The sequence below is a fragment of the Aptenodytes forsteri genome, unplaced genomic scaffold (assembly GCF_000699145.1).
Source record: "Aptenodytes forsteri isolate BGI_AS27 unplaced genomic scaffold, ASM69914v1 Scaffold229, whole genome shotgun sequence".
Taxonomy (NCBI): domain Eukaryota; kingdom Metazoa; phylum Chordata; class Aves; order Sphenisciformes; family Spheniscidae; genus Aptenodytes; species Aptenodytes forsteri.
Genome location: NW_008795863.1, coordinates 2,637,213 through 2,656,341, shown reverse-complemented (window position 1 = coordinate 2,656,341; position 19,129 = coordinate 2,637,213). Strand labels below are relative to the sequence as shown.

Here is a 19,129-nt window from a genome sequence, read left to right as displayed (position 1 = left end):
GGCACGGTTACCTCTGCCGCCTGCTCTCCGCATCTCTTCTGGGGAGCAAACAAACCAACTCCGCTGTGATCAGAAAGCGGCTAGAGACCATTTTATGTGAGCAAGCCGGGGGGGAAGAAGAGAAGAGAAACCGTCGCAGGGACACACGGATATAAAGACTTGACTTCTGCCTTTCCCCCCCCCCCCCCCTCCCCCTTGTAAATAATAAATCTGTAAAGGCAACGGTTTGACATCCATCCTAAGCAGCGGCTATGGGGTGTTTGGGCAACAGCAAAACGGAGGATCAGCGTATCGATGAGAAAGCGCAGCGAGAAGCCAACAAAAAAATAGAGAAGCAGTTGCAGAAAGAGAGGCTGGCTTATAAAGCGACACACCGCTTGCTCCTGCTGGGTAAGGAGGAAGGGGGCAGAGGTGGGGGACGGGGAGAGGAGGGCGAGGAGGGGGCATCTGCCCCAGCCCGCCTGGGCGGCAGGGCGCAGCGGAGAGGGGAGATGTTGTGTGCGCGTGAGGTATGAAAAATGTAGGCTGTTGTATTGAGCAATATGCGAGACGTCCACAGATTGAGCTCAGCGCCTGAGCCACATGGATGCATACATACAGAAATGCTGCCGGAGGTGGGAGATGCTGTCGCGTCCAAAAAAAACCCACCCCAAACCCCCAGCCTGAACCGTGTATCACAATGTTCTCCCTTTCCTTCTTTCTCTTTTAGGGGCTGGTGAGTCAGGAAAAAGCACTATTGTGAAACAAATGCGAATCCTACATGTCAATGGATTTAATTCAGAGTAAGAATTATTGACACTTTGTGACTTATTTTTCGTTAAATATTGGAAACAGGTTAACACACAGTAGGCTAGGAAATTTCTCCTCGCATCCCCTGCGTTTTGGTGGCTTGACACTGCGTTTTGGGGGAGGGAGGGGAGGAAGGGGAGCGAGAATAAGGAAATTACTGCTATTGTATATTTGCATTTTCTCCTTCTGGCCCCTGTACTGTATTTTACACTGTTGCTACTGCAGCGCTTGACAGGCCCCTGTGTAGCAACAACATGGCGACTACTTTTTACATAGAAGCAAATAACTAAATATTGCATCTGTCTGTAATATAAAAATACATGTCAAGTCATATTCAGGATGACAGTGGCTGTTGTTTTTCCGGTATTGGGGATAGTGTAAAACTGAAACTAATTTTGCACGTTTGTTAGAAATCATTCTGTTTTCTGAGGCTACATCATTTTCTCTCTGAAGAATTCTTTGCCAGAAACTATTATTAATCCATAGCATTAATTTTAGATGTCTGTTGGCCTTCAACTACGTATTGTTAATTTAGAGCATGTTTACAGCATGCTGTAGAAACGAAAGAATGACTTCCAGTTCCATCAGGGGAGGCTTTGCGGATGTGGCTATGATTGTCTGATTTAAAAAAAATATCAGGGATGAATGTGCATTGCTCTTCATACTATGTGAGAAAAGGGATAAGGGGAAAAATGTATTTGTCTTGCTGTTCTCTTCAGTTGGTATGTTGTAATGATTGAAGAGCAGATAAACAAGCGATCGGTGAAAAAAAAATTAAATGCAACTGACTGAACTGCTTTGGAAGAAAAATCAAAGTGTTAATATTTCTGTTTTAATGCAGAGAAAAGAAACAGAAAATACTGGATATTCGGAAAAATGTTAAAGATGCGATTGTGGTAAGAACACACTTTATACTGTTCTTAAATGCTTGGGTGTACTGGAAATGATAAGGATTGTGCTCTCCAAGATTGTATTGAGAGAAATCCCATTTTGCTGATGAGATTGGATTATCTTCTTATTGATCCTGTATCCTAGATTTATCCAGATTAATGTGTTTGTTTTTGTTTTATCCAATTCTAGACTATAGTTTCAGCTATGAGCACTTTAATACCCCCAGTTCCATTGGCCAACCCAGAAAACCAATTTCGAATGGACTACATCAAGAGTATAGCTCCTCTTTCTGACTTTGACTATACACAGGTAAGAATAGAAACCACTCATTTATTCTGCTTCAAGGGGGAACGCGTTGCTTCACTTTGATTGACTGAAATGTTGTTGTTTTTTACTTTTTGGAAGATGGTCATGGGAAGAGCTTATGCCAGCATTACCACTGGGTTAACCTTCTTACAAGACTGGGGTGGTTGCACCTGTTTTAGTGGTGCAAGGTTTTGTTGTTTCTGATTTATTTGCTGCTGTTTGTAAATGCTGTTTCTGCATTTAGTTCTTCTCTTCAAAACTTCCGATATAATTATACATACTGACACTGCAAATAAGACTTTGTTGAAAGCTGGTTTCCTACGTGGAATTAGATGCAGGATGTCAGTCTGAGGAGTTACAGTCTACCTACAGAAAAGGATATAAAAGGAAATAAAAGGATAGAGTGGCCCCAGTGGTGTTTTCCATATTTATTGCACTTCAGAGTGGAAACTCGCGTAAACGGTGGTCAAGTAAGGTGGTTTGCCTCCTTATGCATTTATTGTAGTTGGCATAAGCAGTGGTTTACTTTTATGTAAACGTTGCCATCTTTTGATACGGAATCATTAGAAAATTAAGGATTTCTGTATAGAGGCTACTCTTTTGTGGATAAATGAGAGATACCTTTTGGATTAACTTGCATAGGCATCTTATGTTTGTTTATTTTTATCTTTTTATGTTATTATTTATAGGAACATGCATAGAGTGTTTTCTGTTTTATGCATGACATAAAAGCAAGGGCATAGACATTCTGAATATTATAAGGAATTTATTTTTGCAGTAGCAGAATTTTTAATTTGCCTTAAAATGATATCGAGAGCAATTCGTTATGGATACAGTAAGGACTAAAAAAATCTTCATTCATTGGCTAAATGATTGCGAGTTGTTCATGCTATCAATATTACCAAAGAAGCCATTTACAATAGAGTGTCTTTAGGTTATTATAGCTTCAGGGTGGAAGGGGGAGAAGGGGAAGAGTCGTTTCTTTATTATAGAACTCATATTCTCTGGTGTGTGGTTTTGCCTCTGGTAAATCTACCACTTCCAAGGTTTAAGATAAAGAAAAAATATCAGACATCTAGTACAGTTAGAATTTAACACAGAATGCAGATGTTAAGAAAACAACTGCAAGGTACACCCACATATTGCATAATTGCTTAATTGGTGGATGTAAGTTAGTGAAAATGAGAAACTCTTTTTAGAAATGGAATGTGAGTTCGTCATGAAATATTTGTCTTATGCAGGTATTACAGTTCTGAGGCATTTGTTGCTCATCTTATCTCTCTTTTTTTTGCTTGAATTTTGACTCTTATTTGTTTGGGTAAAATAAATGGTGGCATATATCCTTTGCAATTCTCCATCATACATCTGTTCTTCTGAGTTTCTGGGGTAAAAGAAAACTAAAGTGGACTTTTATAGAACTGGAGATATTTGTTTGTTTGTTTGTTTGTTTGTTTGTTGTTTACAAAATTTCTCCTTTTTCACAGAAGCTGACTAAATCTGGTCAAATTTGACTCACTGATGTTTTATAGAGGGGAAAAACTTACTCTTCTTGGAGGGGAAAAAGAATAGGGCCTAGTGGACTGTGAAACAAGTAATAATTCATTTGAAATCCCAATTCAAAGTCCATTTTGGTTTAAAATTTTTTAAAAATGATAACTGTTTTTTAATTAAGTAGGATTTCTGCTAATACCACCACATTATTTGAAATAGTGTCAAATAATAGTCCTAATTTAAAAAAAAAAGTTGTTACAAGCTTAAAAAAAGAAGAAAAATCTAGTGCTGGTTTAGAAATAAATATATTTTATGTGTCACTTTCGTCTATTCCCTCCTGTTTTCTTCTCTGCTCAACTCATAGGTTTAATATTTGTAAAATGTGTCATCTGGCTAGATACTTTTTTTAAATTTTATTTTATTTTTTTGGTTTTTGTTGGTTTAGTATGTTGTTTCTCTCCAGGATGATGTGTGAGCAAGAGAGACTGAAAAAAAAAAAAGTGCTGTTGTGCTTCAGGGCTTGATTCTACTCCAGTTTAAGTCAATGATAACTTCAAGTAAAATTACATTTCCAGCTGAAATAACTTTTGACCCATTTAGTATTTTTGGATAAGGACAAATATAAAAATAAATACTTAGATAGTAATCAGATACACATCCTTTACTAAGCATTACTGATTCTCTGATTAATAGCTGATGTATGGAATAAGGCCTTCTGAGCCAGAGAAACCAATACGGTATTTAGTAGTAGACATTCAGGACTTGCGGTTCTATCATCTGTACTTAAAAACAGTTGTAAAGGAAAAAATGCTGACTTAGGCAGCGCTTAGGTGTTGCCTCTGGGGTAAATTTTGGCACATTGTAAAAACGTGACAAAGGTTACCCTTCTTCCTTTGAATGAGGGAAGAGGCAGTTTTGGGGGTTTTTACAATATGGATGGTAACGAGCTGTTAAAGACATAGCCCTTAGTGTTGCAATATGAATTACAGATGTGTTATTTTTTGGATGAAGTTAGCCATGTAATCTTTGTCGTAAAAATCAATGTATTTTAGCTGAAGATGCATTTCAAATACATTGGATGCAAAATGTGGGAAAATGACTGCACTGTATCATGAGTCTTTAAAGAGAAATCCCTGCAAAAACTTCACTGATGGCACAATATGACCAACACTCATGAGGCACTAATTTGAATATATTTGTGACATATTGGGTATGCTTGGATATGCATTCTTAAATTGCATCAAAATTAACTGATATGCATTTAATTGTGAAAATTGTCCTTTAAAATAAGTGGATTTGAAAATACTGATTTCCTGAGGGTGAAATCATACTCTCAATTGCAATTTATGACTGAAATGCCAAGAACTTGAGTAAGGATGGGATTCACATTTAGCCTCAGATATGTATTTTGGGTTTTTGTTTGGCTGGTTTTTTTAATTACATAGCTCTCTACAAAATGTAAGCAGAACATCTTACTTAGTAGTGATATAAATTTTAAAACAAATGGTTTTCTCTTTACAGCCTTTTAACATTCCTTTAAGAGTGTGTGTAGTGCCCCCCCCAATAGTTTTACTTACTTTCAAAAGATTATTCTTTAATTTGGTTTCGTTATTCTACCTTGATGATTTATCTAGTTGATATAAAACAAAATCAAAGGTTTCTTGATTTCTTTTATAATTTTTATGTTGCCTTTCATTTCTTTTATTAAAAGACTGTACAATTTTTACAAAAAATTTCCTGGGTGACTGATGTGGTCTATTTCTATAAATCATAAGATTTAAGGCTAGAGTTTTTACAAAGATAATAAATGCGAATAAAGCAAGTGTCCACTGTAGTTTCTTCCTTGAAGTCGTGAAAGGAATCAAGATAAATTTTCATCTGATGACTAGTTTAGGTGTTATCTGAGCTCCATATTCCTGGGTGGAATCATCAGAAGGGCTTTAAAACTGAAATGGAAGCACGCACACTATATCGGAAAGGATATTTTATTATTTTTGGCAAAGCGTTGATTGATATTTGCTAAAGTTAACAGGAATTGACCTGCGCCATTTTTAATCCTTTATTGATGGGGATTTCTTTTGTCCTTTGTGAATCAGAGTGAAAGTATTAAAGGCATATTATGCTGGTAGCTGTGGAAAAACATGGTGTATTATGTAAGTGTGTGTTTACTCAAGTTCAGTTGTCTTTATTAAAGTATTTGAATTTTGTGGGCACTACAAAGCTGCATTACCCTTTGTCTTCCCCAAAAATGTAGTCAAATTAAGTTGCTTTTCATAATACACGTCTGGGATCAAGTTCATCCGATCAGTTATGTGTAGGTATATAGCAGGTAGTCAATTAGCTACCACCAAACTATATAGTGAAGTGTTTGGCTATACGAACCAGTTACCAGTGAACATGAATCATTTGCTTAATAGAGAACATGTAAACACCCAGGTTTTGGGGAGCGGGGAGAGTTTTCAAAAGATTCATTTCCTTTGCTAAGAATGTAGCAAAAGTATTTTGCTGAACCTTCATAAAACAGTGAATTGTGCAAATGTAGTCCCTTGTGCTGATTTTAGAATGTGAGTTTTAAAAATAATTTTTAATGCTATGTTATCAATCAGGCAAGCTCTTTAATTTAGCTCTTAAAAGTGAAATGTTAATGTGGGCATTGACAGGGAAACTGCTTTAGATTAATCTGGTCTGTGGTTTGCTCTACATTTTCAGATATTGTAGTTTGAGTTCAGTTTGATGACTTTAATTTTCCTCCACATTTTCTTCTTAAAAATCAGGACTTTGTATTGTAATGTAAAGACACAAGAAAGAAAGAAAAATATTTTTGGTCAGAATTTGAAGTTACATAGACTTCCGTGAGTCATTTCAAATTTTTATGAGACCTGGTATTCGAATTCAAACTCATGTTGATGCCTGGTGATGGCTGGTTTTCACAGTGTGTGCCTCAACGTTTGAAGTAACTGGAAATCTTGCTCAAATGAAGTGTATCACTGGGCTGTAGAAAATTGTTATCCTAAATAAATGCTTAAATAGAAGATTAAAAACATGATAAGTATGGTTCATACGTGGTTAAACTTGCTTGGGTTGTGCGGTTAATGCTGTGACTTTAATATCCTATTTGACCACAATGTGTTTAAGTTTCCCTGTAATATGTACTTGATGTAGCCCAAAGGAGTTACAAAATAGCTTCATCTTACATTTTTCGATTTTCACATACCTTGCAGTATTTCCATGTTTCTCAGGAGTGTGAAAATACACTATGTTTTACATGAAAATATCATAAAAGAAAAGAGAGAATATGGTGAATATTGCCACTCCAATGGCTTCACTTGATTTTTCTCTCTATCTAGATTTTTACTTTAGGGCTTCGTTTACCGTTTTGGGTAGAATGAACGGCCACAAGCTTTTATAATTACCTGTGATTGTGATATTTAACATTACTACAGCGCCAAGTCAAAATTAACTTTTAAAAATCAATTAGACTTAAAAATTCATTTGCCTTTTTTGTGGTCTAAGATGCACACTGGTAGTTCTTCATTTGTTCTTATTTCACAAACACAGAAAGGATCTGGAAGGCCAGATAATGATTAAATTGTATAGGTCCAACAACATTACTACTACCCTGAATTAATAACATTTGAAAAACTAATGAAGAAGACTGTCAGAGAAGGACAGCTGAAAATGCTGCAAATGCTAATGTAGTTGTTGGCAACTCTTTAGTCTTCACACAAAAGTTAAAATTGTCAACAGGAATGGTATTGAAAAGTAGTGGATATTGGGGAGAAGTAGCAATTAGGTAACAGATGAAATGTCTTTGTTGTGATAGCACTTGTTTTTATGCTGTACACTAACTATTAATTAACAGCAGATACTGAAGTTGAGCTCTTTTCATGTTAAGAGCAGATTCTGCTGATGCCCAGCAGATACCTTTCCTTCCGTATGAAATACCTGTTTGCATACAGATGTAGCGTAAGTGTGTCTGGTTTTCATTAAATTGGCAAGCCAAGTCCCTAATGTTCTGATTAGTCAATGTTAAAGTACAAAATTATAAACATTTTGTACGTGAGATGAAGAATATACTTCAATGTTACGTGTTATTTTGTTCTTATTCTTATTCCCTGTAAGCATTAAGTTTGCTGTTGATGGATCAGTCAATCCAGTAGTGCTATCAGAAACAATCAGTCGTTATGTTAACTGTGTAGTTTCAAAAATAGAAAACTAGAACTGGGATCATACTACAAACAAGTATAGGGCAATTTTGTGGTACATACTGGAACTGTAAAAGTATAAAATTCTACCATGATTTTCTTTAATTCCTTTATTTTAATTCCTTAATAAATACTCTGATTTTACTGAAAACACAACTGGGTCTTCAAATTGAAGTGGTTTGTTTAAAGTACAGCTCTTCTGTGAGGCTCAGGATTTCTTGCTTAAAATACACGGTTTGTGTTTGGGGGGTGCTTGCTTTAGGATGAAGGAATTCATTGTGTTCAAGCTAAAGTAAGTTTTTTGCTTTAGTAAAATACTACTCTGTTTAATAAAAGTGTAACAACATATTTCTTCCTCCCCTTGTTCCAAACTCACTGAACCACAACTGTTAACAGTTTATACCGATGATAAGTAAATAATTAAATTTGTGTCCCAGGAAAGGAGCTCGGGGATCTACTTAGGCCCCCAACAATTAACAGTAGAAATACTGAGATTGGGAGCCATAGGAAGTCCCGTGCATAATCACAAATGATCCACAGCTAACAAATATAAGATGTAGTCAGAAAAAAATGAAAAGAAACCGGTATTAAATTGTGTTTGTTTCTAGGTCTTCCTATCTCAATGTTTTTAAGAACAGATTCAACTTTGAAATATACAGAAAAAGTTCACCTTTCCCACATGTATTTGCCTTTTTTAGAATATATTTTTGCATAGCTTACAATGTAAAATAATGAATTTTAGTCTGAAAAGACAATTATTTGAGAAAGTCTTATGAACAGTGCTGCTTATGAATCAAGTGCAGTGTTACATTCAATAGTATAACATCATAGTAACACCAAATTAAATGTTTGCTTTCTTATATTGTGAATCTGATTTCCCAGATAGTGGGGTGGTATTCACACTTTATCCAGCCTGCCTTATTTATTATCATCACATAACGCAGAGACTTTCACTGTGAAACTGGAAAAATATTATCATTTATTGTTAGTGCTAACTAAAACTTAAATCAATTCTGTAGTCTCAAATTGTTGACATTTACTGATACTACATATTACTGATAATACAAATTAGTTGGAGGTTTTTTGAAAGTCAAGACGGCATCCAGTCAAATACTGTAAATTAATAACAATAAATGTCACATTCTGTCTTTTTTTGCTACAATTTTAGCTGAAAACTTCATATACTTCTATCACACTTTACAAGGATAAAAATATTTTTACATCTAAATCTAGTTATTTGATTTGATGGCAATGGGAAGACTAATAACTTGAATTATCATTTTAAGTAGGAGTGACTGATTTTCCTCACGGAACCAAAAATGTATTACAGGATCACTTATGAGCTTTAGAATATTTTTGTTCATCAGGTGTTTTTCAGTGTATACCCTAATTTTAAATTAAAGGAAGGCGGAAGCAATAGGTTAAAGCCTGTACTATCATTATCTTTGTACTGGCCACGGGTCTGTGAAGCATGCTGATTTATTTTAACCTGCCGTGGCTTTGGGGGGCTGCTGTTTTGTATTCCTTCGCAAACACATGGCTGCTGCAAAGGTATCTCCCAAAAGCAATTCTGCGATGTGCAGGTGGCAGCAGTCCTTCTCCATCCCAGGTGGTAAGATTCGGAAAAACAGCTGAAGGAGTAGCGTTGGTCACTAGGTAGGTGCCTGATGGAGATGTGGTAGCCTGGTCAGAATAACAAACTGATCCTGATTCCCAGTCTTCCTTCAAGGAAGAAACAGGAAAGAAATTCTTGCAATTTTCAGCACTTAGGTTGAGTTGCATTGAAATCTCTAGAAGATTTAATTACAAATTAGTACGTAGTTTATTAAGACTTAACATGCACTTAAAAACGTTTGCAAGGACTTTGCTTGTTTCTTCCCTCGTGTAAATCAAACTGAACTATAATGAAAGTAGATGTAAATACATGTAAAGGGTAACCACACTCTTAATGAAGACACGCTATCCAATTAGTCCGAGGATGATGAGATTTCAGACTTTTACAAGTGGCAGTTTTCAGAGGAAGGGTAGTGAAATATTTAATGAATTGTCATTATTTATAAACTACATTAAAACAGATTTTCCATCACAGCCAGAGAAAAGGTAAACATAGCCGAATATGTTTCACAATTGTCCTCATTATCAAGTAATTATTTTAATCTCTTAAGCCAAAGATAGCAGCTTGATGTACTGCTTTTGCCATTTTTGAGTGCTCTGTAAAAGTAATGTGTTTACTAATCAGGGAGAATCTTTTTTTTACTTCAGTGGCTGCAATAAAAATGTACAGATCAGGGATAAATCATCATATGCATGTGTATTGTCACTGAAGCCAGTGGAGACCTATGGAACAGAGGATATCGCCTACTCAAATAATAATAGTGTCATGATTTAGAGTTTCAAAGAAGTGAATGTTCATCTGCACAACAGCCAAGAGCTGCGTCCCCTTTCTTCAGCACGTGTTGAGATTTGTGTTTCGGTTTCTGAAACAGTATTGAGCGTTGCCAGCTTAGACTGCTTATTTTTTTTCATCACCTCCATAGCTTCATCCATTGCTTGTACTTACTGTCAACAGTGGATTATCTTTTTCAATGTCACTATAGTCTGCATCAACAGACGGGGTATTTTGTTTGCAGAAGGTAGCAACCTGAGCTGAGGAATAGAGAACAAGCGAAACAGTGTGAACAGAAGACTGTGTGTATACCTTGCATACAATGAAGTAAATAAGTTGAAAACCAAAAAATATTATGAACAATTTTTTTCCCCTGAGTATCTAAGAAGCTCTTTACGATAAATGTAAATAGGACTCTAAAGCAGAGGAAAGGCAAGAACAATGCACATTTGCAGTTAACTGCTAAAAGCTTCTGTAAAATGTTTATGGTTTTGTTCTGCCACCTATTTTATGTAATTTGCCTTTCTGTAGTTAAAGGGATTCAATTCAAGCGTTGTAGTTAAGTTCTAGGACCTTCTCTTTAAAAGAAGTCAGGAGGGGAATGTAATTTGTACAGCATGGTTTTAAGTTTATATTGTCTTTTACTTTGGAAACTCTTGCAATAATTTCTTGGAACAGAGCTACCTCTGCTTGTAAGCACGCCAGCTATCACTTGAAGCATGCAGATTATGGTTTCTTGCTTTAAATCAGTAGATTAATTTTGGTTGGTTTAAAGTGCACTCTTGTAATTAATCTACTAGTATTTGTTTTAAAAACCTATGCTGGATGTTTTGAAAGGATATTTATCCTTAGGCAAGAAGAATATTGGAATTTTTGTCTGTTATGTCGACGTTAGAGATGAACTTTGCCTTTTAAATCTTTTAAAAGTAAACGTTTTCTGACACTTCTGCCAATTCATTCCATTTGAGTTTTCTTATTGCTGTCAGTAGGACTTAAACATATTTTAATGCAAATAATTATCCCACTGTTTTGAACTGCGAAATTGTTTAGCAAGATAAAATAGGCTAAAGACATGCAAGCCCTCTTATCTCTGTTAATTTGGTGAACGCTTTTTGATCACGTCCACCCTCACTTCCATAGGATGTTAAGTGACAGAGCTGTGCAGATCATTCTTTTCTTAACATACACCCACATACTTTCTTTCATAGGAGCTAAATAATATCAAATTTAAGAACTGTCAGGTAGGAAAACAAGAAAAGGCAAAGAATGATTAAGTAAAATAGGGGAAAGTGTATCCTCACTTCCCGCTCTACAGACGATGAACTACCCCCTTGCCTGCAGACCTGCAGCTGACCATGAATAGCAGCAGGACCTGGTTGTCAGTCAGCTCCAGAGTGCCTTCCGCGCAGGCTGTGTGCCTCGAGGAGTTTCCAGCCCCAGGCAAAAAGAAAAGGCGGAGGAGAAATGTAAATGAAAAAGGCTATGCAACAAATATACGGTCACTTATATTTTGTCATTGGATAGAGGAAGAGGTCAGGTATCTCCACTTGCTGCTGAAACCATGTCATTAATTATCAGATTCTCAGCAGGTATCGCAGGAGAGTGAGGCTTCATGGCAGGATCTGTAGCCTTAAACGTTTGAGTGAGAATATTCTTTCTGGCAGGCAGGTGTCCTTTAACTTGAACTTTAGCTTCTCCTTCCTTCTCAGGATGTCAGTGTTGCCTGCTTTTGGGAATGCCTCGAGGAGTTTCCAGCCCCAGGCAAAAAGAAAAGGCGGAGGAGAAATGTAAATGAAAAAGGCTATGCAACAAATATACGGTCACTTATATTTTGTCATTGGATAGAGGAAGAGGTCAGGTATCTCCACTTGCTGCTGAAACCATGTCATTAATTATCAGATTCTCAGCAGGTATCGCAGGAGAGTGAGGCTTCATGGCAGGATCTGTAGCCTTAAACTTTTGAGTGAGAATATTCTTTCTGGCAGGCAGGTGTCCTTTAACTTGAACTTTAGCTTCTCCTTCCTTCTCAGGATGTCAGTGTTGCCTGTTCCTTTTGGGAAGAGCAGACTTGCGTATTTAGGATAATGTACTTTTAATTTAACAGTAGAGCTTTTATTTTTCCAACCCTGGAATTATCATTTCTAATCGTTGTTGTTACCTGCTGGATTTCTCTTTAGATTTTAACAGCAGCAAACTAAACATGCTAACAGTGTGGGCATATTATGGACCAAAAGAGTAATTAGCCAGGGAATGCATAAGTCAGAAATTATAATTAAAAAAGAAGTCTGCGGATCAAAAATCACGTCAGTAGAGGAAGATGGCCCTTGACGTTTCTGAAAGCCAGCCATTCGAACCACAGAGGATTTTCACTGTATTTTGAAGAAATAAGGGATTAGATTTGGTTCTTGGCCTTCAGTTCTACAGAGCAGGTTTTGATTCTTCCCACCGATGAATGAAAGCCTGGCAAGAAGTATAATGTTCCATAAATACAGAAGTCATCCTAAAAACCTATATTCCCTAGGGTCTAATCTTGCAAATACTTAAGCGTATGCATATATGTGGACCTAAATGTACTGTTAATGTACTGCTAGCACAGCATTCATGCAGCTGAGCTTCCGGTTATACAGTGACATTAATATCAAAATCACAAATACTTTCAATTGAAAAACAAAACAAGCGAATCATTTCTCCCTGTTAAATTTATATTTGGGAGGTTGGTGAGCACTTTTATGGATTTTCTTGGGGGTGGGAAAAGTTGTGTAGGTTAGAGATTGGCACAAAACTTGAAATAAGCAAAATCTTTTTCAGATAAGTGACAGTTCTCTGGATGCTATTAAGCTGTGAACAGTAGATCTTTTCAATAATCACTGTGATTCATTTTCATATTGTGGTTTTTTTTTTAATAATAATATCTTTAAAAGGCTTACTGAACAGTAGGCTGCACCAGTATAACTTTCTGTGCAGAAGAAAAGGTTTCACTCACAGAATCTTAGATAATTTACCTTAAATTGATTTGCACAGCTCAATAAAACCATAGGAAAACTGTACCAGCTCAGATCATGGGTTCATTTAGCGCTGAATCTCATCTCTGACCAGGGCCAATAGTGAAACTGGAAAAAGAGTTTAAGAATGGGGCAAGCATATAGTAGTATTTCCCACATTTATTCTCCTAGTCACCACGGATTTATGGCTGAGGTATTTTTTGACTGGGAGTGGTATTTCTGTATTTAATAAATTTGATGGACTTTTCTTACAGGAATTCATCTTTCTTTTTTTTTTCCCCCAACCTGTGTGAACTTTCAGTTATGGCAGCGAGTTCTGCAGTTGAAGTAAGTGTTGTATGAGGAAGAAACACTTGATTGATTTTCCTTTTTTTTTTTCCTTTTTCCCCAAGCCTGCTACCCACTGGTCTTCCCTGGTTTGTCTGTTAGAAACATTTCATTTTTTCCACATTGCCCTTCTCACTGCATATCATATCCCTCCAAATATTTATCTTTCCACTTATGGAGTCTATTTAATTGGTTCTCTCACAGGGCTTGTTCCATATCTTTGCTCATTCTTGTTGCCCTTCCATATATCTTCTAGTTTTACTAGACCCTGTTTGCAATGAGAGGCCAGAACTGCACACAGTATTCAAGGTGTAGGTACCTTGTGGATTTATACAGTAGCCTTATGTTTTCTTTTTCATTCTCTAGTCCTTTTCCAATAATTCCTAAAACTGTTTGCTTTTTTTTGGACATGAGTTCATATGTTTATAGAATTAAAGTAGATGATTTTATAATTCCAAGAGAACTTGAACACAGTTGCAGGTAAGAGGAATACGCATGAAGGTCTCCGTACCAACATTAGCAGAGCCCAAAGGGTACTATTAATGACAATTATCCTTACTCTCCTCTGGTATTTTCAGATCTGTCATACATTTTGACTAGTTTGTTCAAAAAATCCATTGCATTCAATTTTTTATTATTTCATGTGTAATGACACGTCTTCTAATTTGCTACGCTGCCATGTATCCCTTATGAAAAAGCATTTTTTAAATTATCTACCATGACTAATATTTTCTTCTGTGCAGAAGGAGAACACACTTTATTTTTGTTCTTAAAATGGAAAAGAAATTGGTCTTCAGCCTGATTTTGGAGAGGCAATGTTTGCAGTACCACGAAGGACATTTGTGCTTTCAAATCTGCTCATCGTTCCTTAATCGTTCATTACGGTTTGCCTGATTTAGCAGAAAAGAAAACTATTGTTTGGAACCCTTCTCATTAGAGAAACAAAATGTTTAAAAATACCAAAATGCCACTTTTTTTTCCCTCACAGTTCCTAATGCTGTGTGTCACTGAGAGAAAATGTTTTGAACTTTTTGATCTCCCTTGGGGAAATGCTGCAAGTAGCAGAATTCTGTTATTTTTATGTCAATTTAGGTCTTACATGATTCAGCACTTGTGGTTTGTGGGAAAAGAGTTGTAGATTATGATTAAAGGAGCAGAAATAGTAAGGAGTGGCTACTAGAGAAGGCATCTTTTTACTGTTAAAATATTTTTTGGATTGGCTTTCCTTCATTTTTAAACCTCTATCTCTGTTCCTCATATTTTCTTTATCAATTGTGACTGGTACACTTCAAAGAGAATAGCTCCATTCTGTTTCACTTCTCAGCTTTCTTAACCGTTCAAAGAATTATGAACAAGTTGCTATAGGATCTTGATAATACTAAATCTGTACATTTAAGTCTGTCAAGCATGGTTGTCTCCGACAGGCCAACCAGTCATCCCCTTCTGGCAGCCTCTCAGGAATAAACAGAAAGTCTCTAGGAAAGTGGATGGAAAGAGGCTATAGGATGCAAAAAAACCTGCTTGTAGTGCAGGAAAAATTATTTGTTGTAGTAATGGACCACAAACAATGAGTTAACTCATTCTGGGATGTGTTAACAAGGCTGCTGTACAAAAAGACGTGAAGTAATTATGCCATTCTGTTTGGCACTGATGGGTCCTCAGCTGGGGTATTGTGTCTGGTTTTGGGAACTGAACTTAGAAAAAAACCTACACAAATGGAGTCCAGAGGAGAGCATCAAGAGTAAGAGGAGACTGGGTATGTTTACTCTTCAAAAGACAACACTCCAAGTTGAACGGGAAAGGGAGCCAAATACAATTTTTTGTATTTAAAAAGCTGTAATTACAGAATTTAATTCTTGTGCCTGTCTTTTCAGAGTGTGGAAATGAACTTGAGGAGAGGAGAAAATTACTCTCTTCTGTATTGTATGGTAGTCCACGTGTTTGGGATATTCTACAACAGCGAGTTTTAAGGATCACCATCTCGCAAATACGCTGAGATATGACTGCCCAGTTTCATACATTTAAGGCTGTATTTTCAGTGACATGAATCACCTCATGCTCAAGTTAAAAACTTCTGAAAATCTGGAAAACTTTGGAAGATACGAGCTCCTGTCAGTTGATCTTTCACATTTGCCACTCTTCTTTCTGTTCACAAAGGTCCTATGGGCATGTTGGTTGAAAGCCCCTGGGGCTTCTTTTCCAAAACTAAAGCTTCTGTAATCATGTCTTGAATTAGTCTAGAGACTTCATTAGTTATCTGCCTGACTTGTCATGGCCTTGTTGTGTAAACAGACATGATAATTTTTCTTAAATAGTGCACATTCTTCCAGGGTGCTATTCAGACAATGTAGCAGACTATAATATAGAGTATGCAAAACTATCTTGTGCTTCCACGTATTGTTTTAAATCTAAATCGGGGCAAGGTGCAGATGATTCTGTTCTTCTGGTGGAGAATTATCCACATCTCCTAATCAGACAGGGCCTAATATTTTCTTTCCTAAAAGCAGAAAAAAATGGCTGGGGGAAGTACTGCTGGCAGGAGTATTATCTCTAAAGGCTCAAAGGAGCAAAGAGCATGCCTTCAGGTACTTTCAATTAAAAGCAGCAAGCAGGAGTTTTTGTTTTCATATATATGTGCACTGACATACATATATGCATTTAAGTATAACACTTTTCCTATTTCTGTACAAGGTTTTAATCTATTCAAGAACTAGGACATTTGACGGCTGACAGTGGGGTGGAAAATCCAGTGCATAGGCTGTTAGCTGTAGGCCCTCAAGCACGTGGAAACGAAAAGAGGATTTGGAGAATAAAACAAGTTTATTTCAAGTTTGTGGCATTGGAGGGAAAGCTCTCCAGGTGAAGGGTGGCAGGTGAGTAGCTTTGAAGTGTTGGTGACAACTCCCAGCTACCACAGCAAGGAAGTACATGTGTGAGTCCTGTGGCAAGTGCCATCACTTGGCAGTCTGCAGGTTTTTTGGAGACGTGTGTTGTGCATTTGTCTTTGTAATGGCTTGAGAGAAGAGTTATGGCAAAGCTGGTGATTTTGCTAATGAGGGGTTTAAAGAACTACGGACACAGATCATAGGAAATCAGGCTTCATTAGTTCTCTTGCTCATGACAGCAAATTCTGTAGAAAGGAGAAGCAACTCCCATTTTGTTTTCCCATTACGGGTAGTCCCTGCTTTCCTGATGGAGTGGATTTAAGGGGAAATAATGCTGAAATGCATCTTGCAGTGTTGTTAACTTAAAGGATGATCACATTGAAAGGCATATCTTTCTTTTTTTTGGTTCTGTAATCATTAGGAGCGGTATGGTTATTACATTATAAGTACAGCCAAATGTCATGCTAATACCATTCCTGATCTGTGCTTACATGATAGATGTGAACATATATACCTAAATTTTAGGGTTTTGAATCCTGGGGGAAATACAGAGATAAAAAATGTGCAGTAAATCAAAGTTTTCATTTCCTTTTTCCCTTTCCGAAATACAAACAACAACAAAAAATCCTTGCAAATAGGATAATTAGATGGTTATTTTTTGTAAGAATATACTGCTTTGCATGCTTCCAGACACCAACAGGGAAATTTAAAACAAAACGTTTGTTAATCAGTTTATGAAGGGCTGCTCTATGGAAATTGAGGATGTAATCAGGAGAAAATCCTGACTCTGACAGTCAGCTTGACTGCTGGGGGAATTCCAGGCATTTGCTTCTAGGAAGAGAGCTTGTTTGCTCTGAGGACTCTTTGTTTGCTGTACTTATGGACTGGCTGAGTTGGGTCAGTGCATACTATTTCTGGGCAGGTTTTTCCAGTGTTGTTAAGGGTGGGTTCTTGTTCGGACCTGATGAGTGGGTTTCAAAACTGGAGGGCATTTTACTGGCCGACTGACATTCTAATTCGTTTACTTTTTTGAGATGCTTATGTGTATATGATACCGTTTTCTTCTCCCTTCATCAAATATTTTTCTCCCCAGGTTTTATGTTTTAAGCAAGTCATCACTCTTTGAATCACATTGCTGCTCTGAGAACGCATGCTAAGGAGTACTTACTGTGTAGTTTCATGTGCATTTCTTCCAGCAGCGCTGCCAGGCTAAGCCATCATCATCCTCTTCCTCCAACCCTCCCCTGTCACTATCCGCGCTGCTTTCCCATTTTTATGCCTGCACTGTGCCCTCAGCTGTGTCCTGGTAAAGCTGTTTGTTTGGCCTGACCAAATGAGGTGGAGGGAGAGGTTATTTTTAGTGCAGATCATTTCCGTGGTTTTAACTGAGGGCGGGTGACACAAAATGGGGAAGAAGAAAGCGGAGATGGGAACAAGTGGTAGGACATAATGGGAAGGTGATGGCTATCTAAACAAGCAGGTTTACTTCCTCCACCTCTGTATCTACAGTCACAGATTATGGTCAGACCAAAAGGCACTGGAGATCTGTGTGTTAGAAGAAACCCAGTGCAGTGTGTTGGTTTTGCTTCTTCTGATGTGAAGTCTGACATTTCTTGCAGAGGTTAGGTGGTACAAGAACAGGTCTGTCTTGCTCACCCTTGCTCTTTTGGGTAAGGAAACAACTACGTTCACTGCAGTTATTTCTGAACTTAACTTTGTGGTCTGGAGCTTTAAGGCTCAGCCTGATGCATTTCAAAAGCAATTGACTCACATGAACTCCAGTATACAAAAGACTTCATAGCTGTTTGAGTCTCATGTAACAAGAACTCTTCTCTCTTGGCTTTGTTGCATAACTGCAAGCCAATTCTGCTCTATTACTATATTATTTTTACTGAAAACATGATAGATAGATATGCAGAAATCCCATGAGTGTTCATTTGGCCACAAAAGACATGGCAGGGGAGGGTACCTACAGGTATATAAGTTTAAATTCTGTCTACATGTTCCCATGGTATTAGATGAGCCAGCGTAATAGTGTTCCTGTGGATGTAAAGTAGGAATAGAGCATTGTTCCAGTGCATGCCATGACAACGACAGTATGTGGAATTGAAGCTATTTTATAAAGTTTGCATGGCCTTCGGGCAAGATGGGACAAGTTCACAAAACAGAAGTCAACTGAGGGCTCCTGAGTATGTAGAAACCCTGTTTGGCTCAAGTTCTTGAGAAGAAGTCTTGGAAGACTGTTTGGGGAGAAGTGTTGTCATATATGCTTGTCCTGTCCTTGCCCATCTCTTGTTGGGCATCCACTGTTGGAAAAAGGATAGTGGGCTAGAAAGACCTCTGGCGTAACCCTGCAGAAGCCTTCTTAAGTTAAGGTTTAAGAAGTCATTTCCAGAAGGGATTACTTTCTGACGTATCCCAATCAGCACTATGCTGATTAATTTTTAAATAGATTAACTAAAAAGAAAAAATGAATCATCGCTGTTGTTCAGGTGAAAGTTTTGCCTTATGTTGCAGTAAGATTCCCCTACTAGCCATTATTTAATTTTTCCAGTTGCACCATAACAAGTGTGAGAGAGCACATTGCCTTTCTTGCCAGAATATGTGATGGTTTTCTTTCTGTAAGCTAGGAGAGGCTTCTACAAAAAGAGAATCATCAATCCATTTCTCTCAGCCTGTCCTTCTATAAGCTGTTATCTGATAACATGAGAGAGCCTATGGCTGGCTAGAGGGGAAATTGCTCTCAATAGGAGTTTCAAAAAGAGCAAGGCCATTTTACACATACTCAGCAGTGAAACTCCTGAAGTTTCACAAGCTATGAGGTGCTATTGGAGAGGCACACTTGTG

The 19,129-nt window shown here is 37.3% G+C and overlaps 1 protein-coding gene across 1 annotated transcript in view; it reads left to right on the top strand.

Annotated features, from left to right (window-relative positions):
- Positions 1-22: 22 nt before the first annotated feature.
- Positions 23-19,129, top strand: part of GNAL (G protein subunit alpha L) — a 117,312-nt gene continuing 98,205 nt past the window's right edge. Inside the window, exons 1-4 of the mRNA XM_009284134.2 lie at positions 23-390; positions 710-782; positions 1,631-1,685; positions 1,870-1,989. Coding sequence (XP_009282409.1) covers positions 252-390; positions 710-782; positions 1,631-1,685; positions 1,870-1,989 — 387 coding nt within the window. The 5' untranslated portion in view covers positions 23-251. The remainder of the gene's footprint in view (positions 391-709; positions 783-1,630; positions 1,686-1,869; positions 1,990-19,129) is intronic.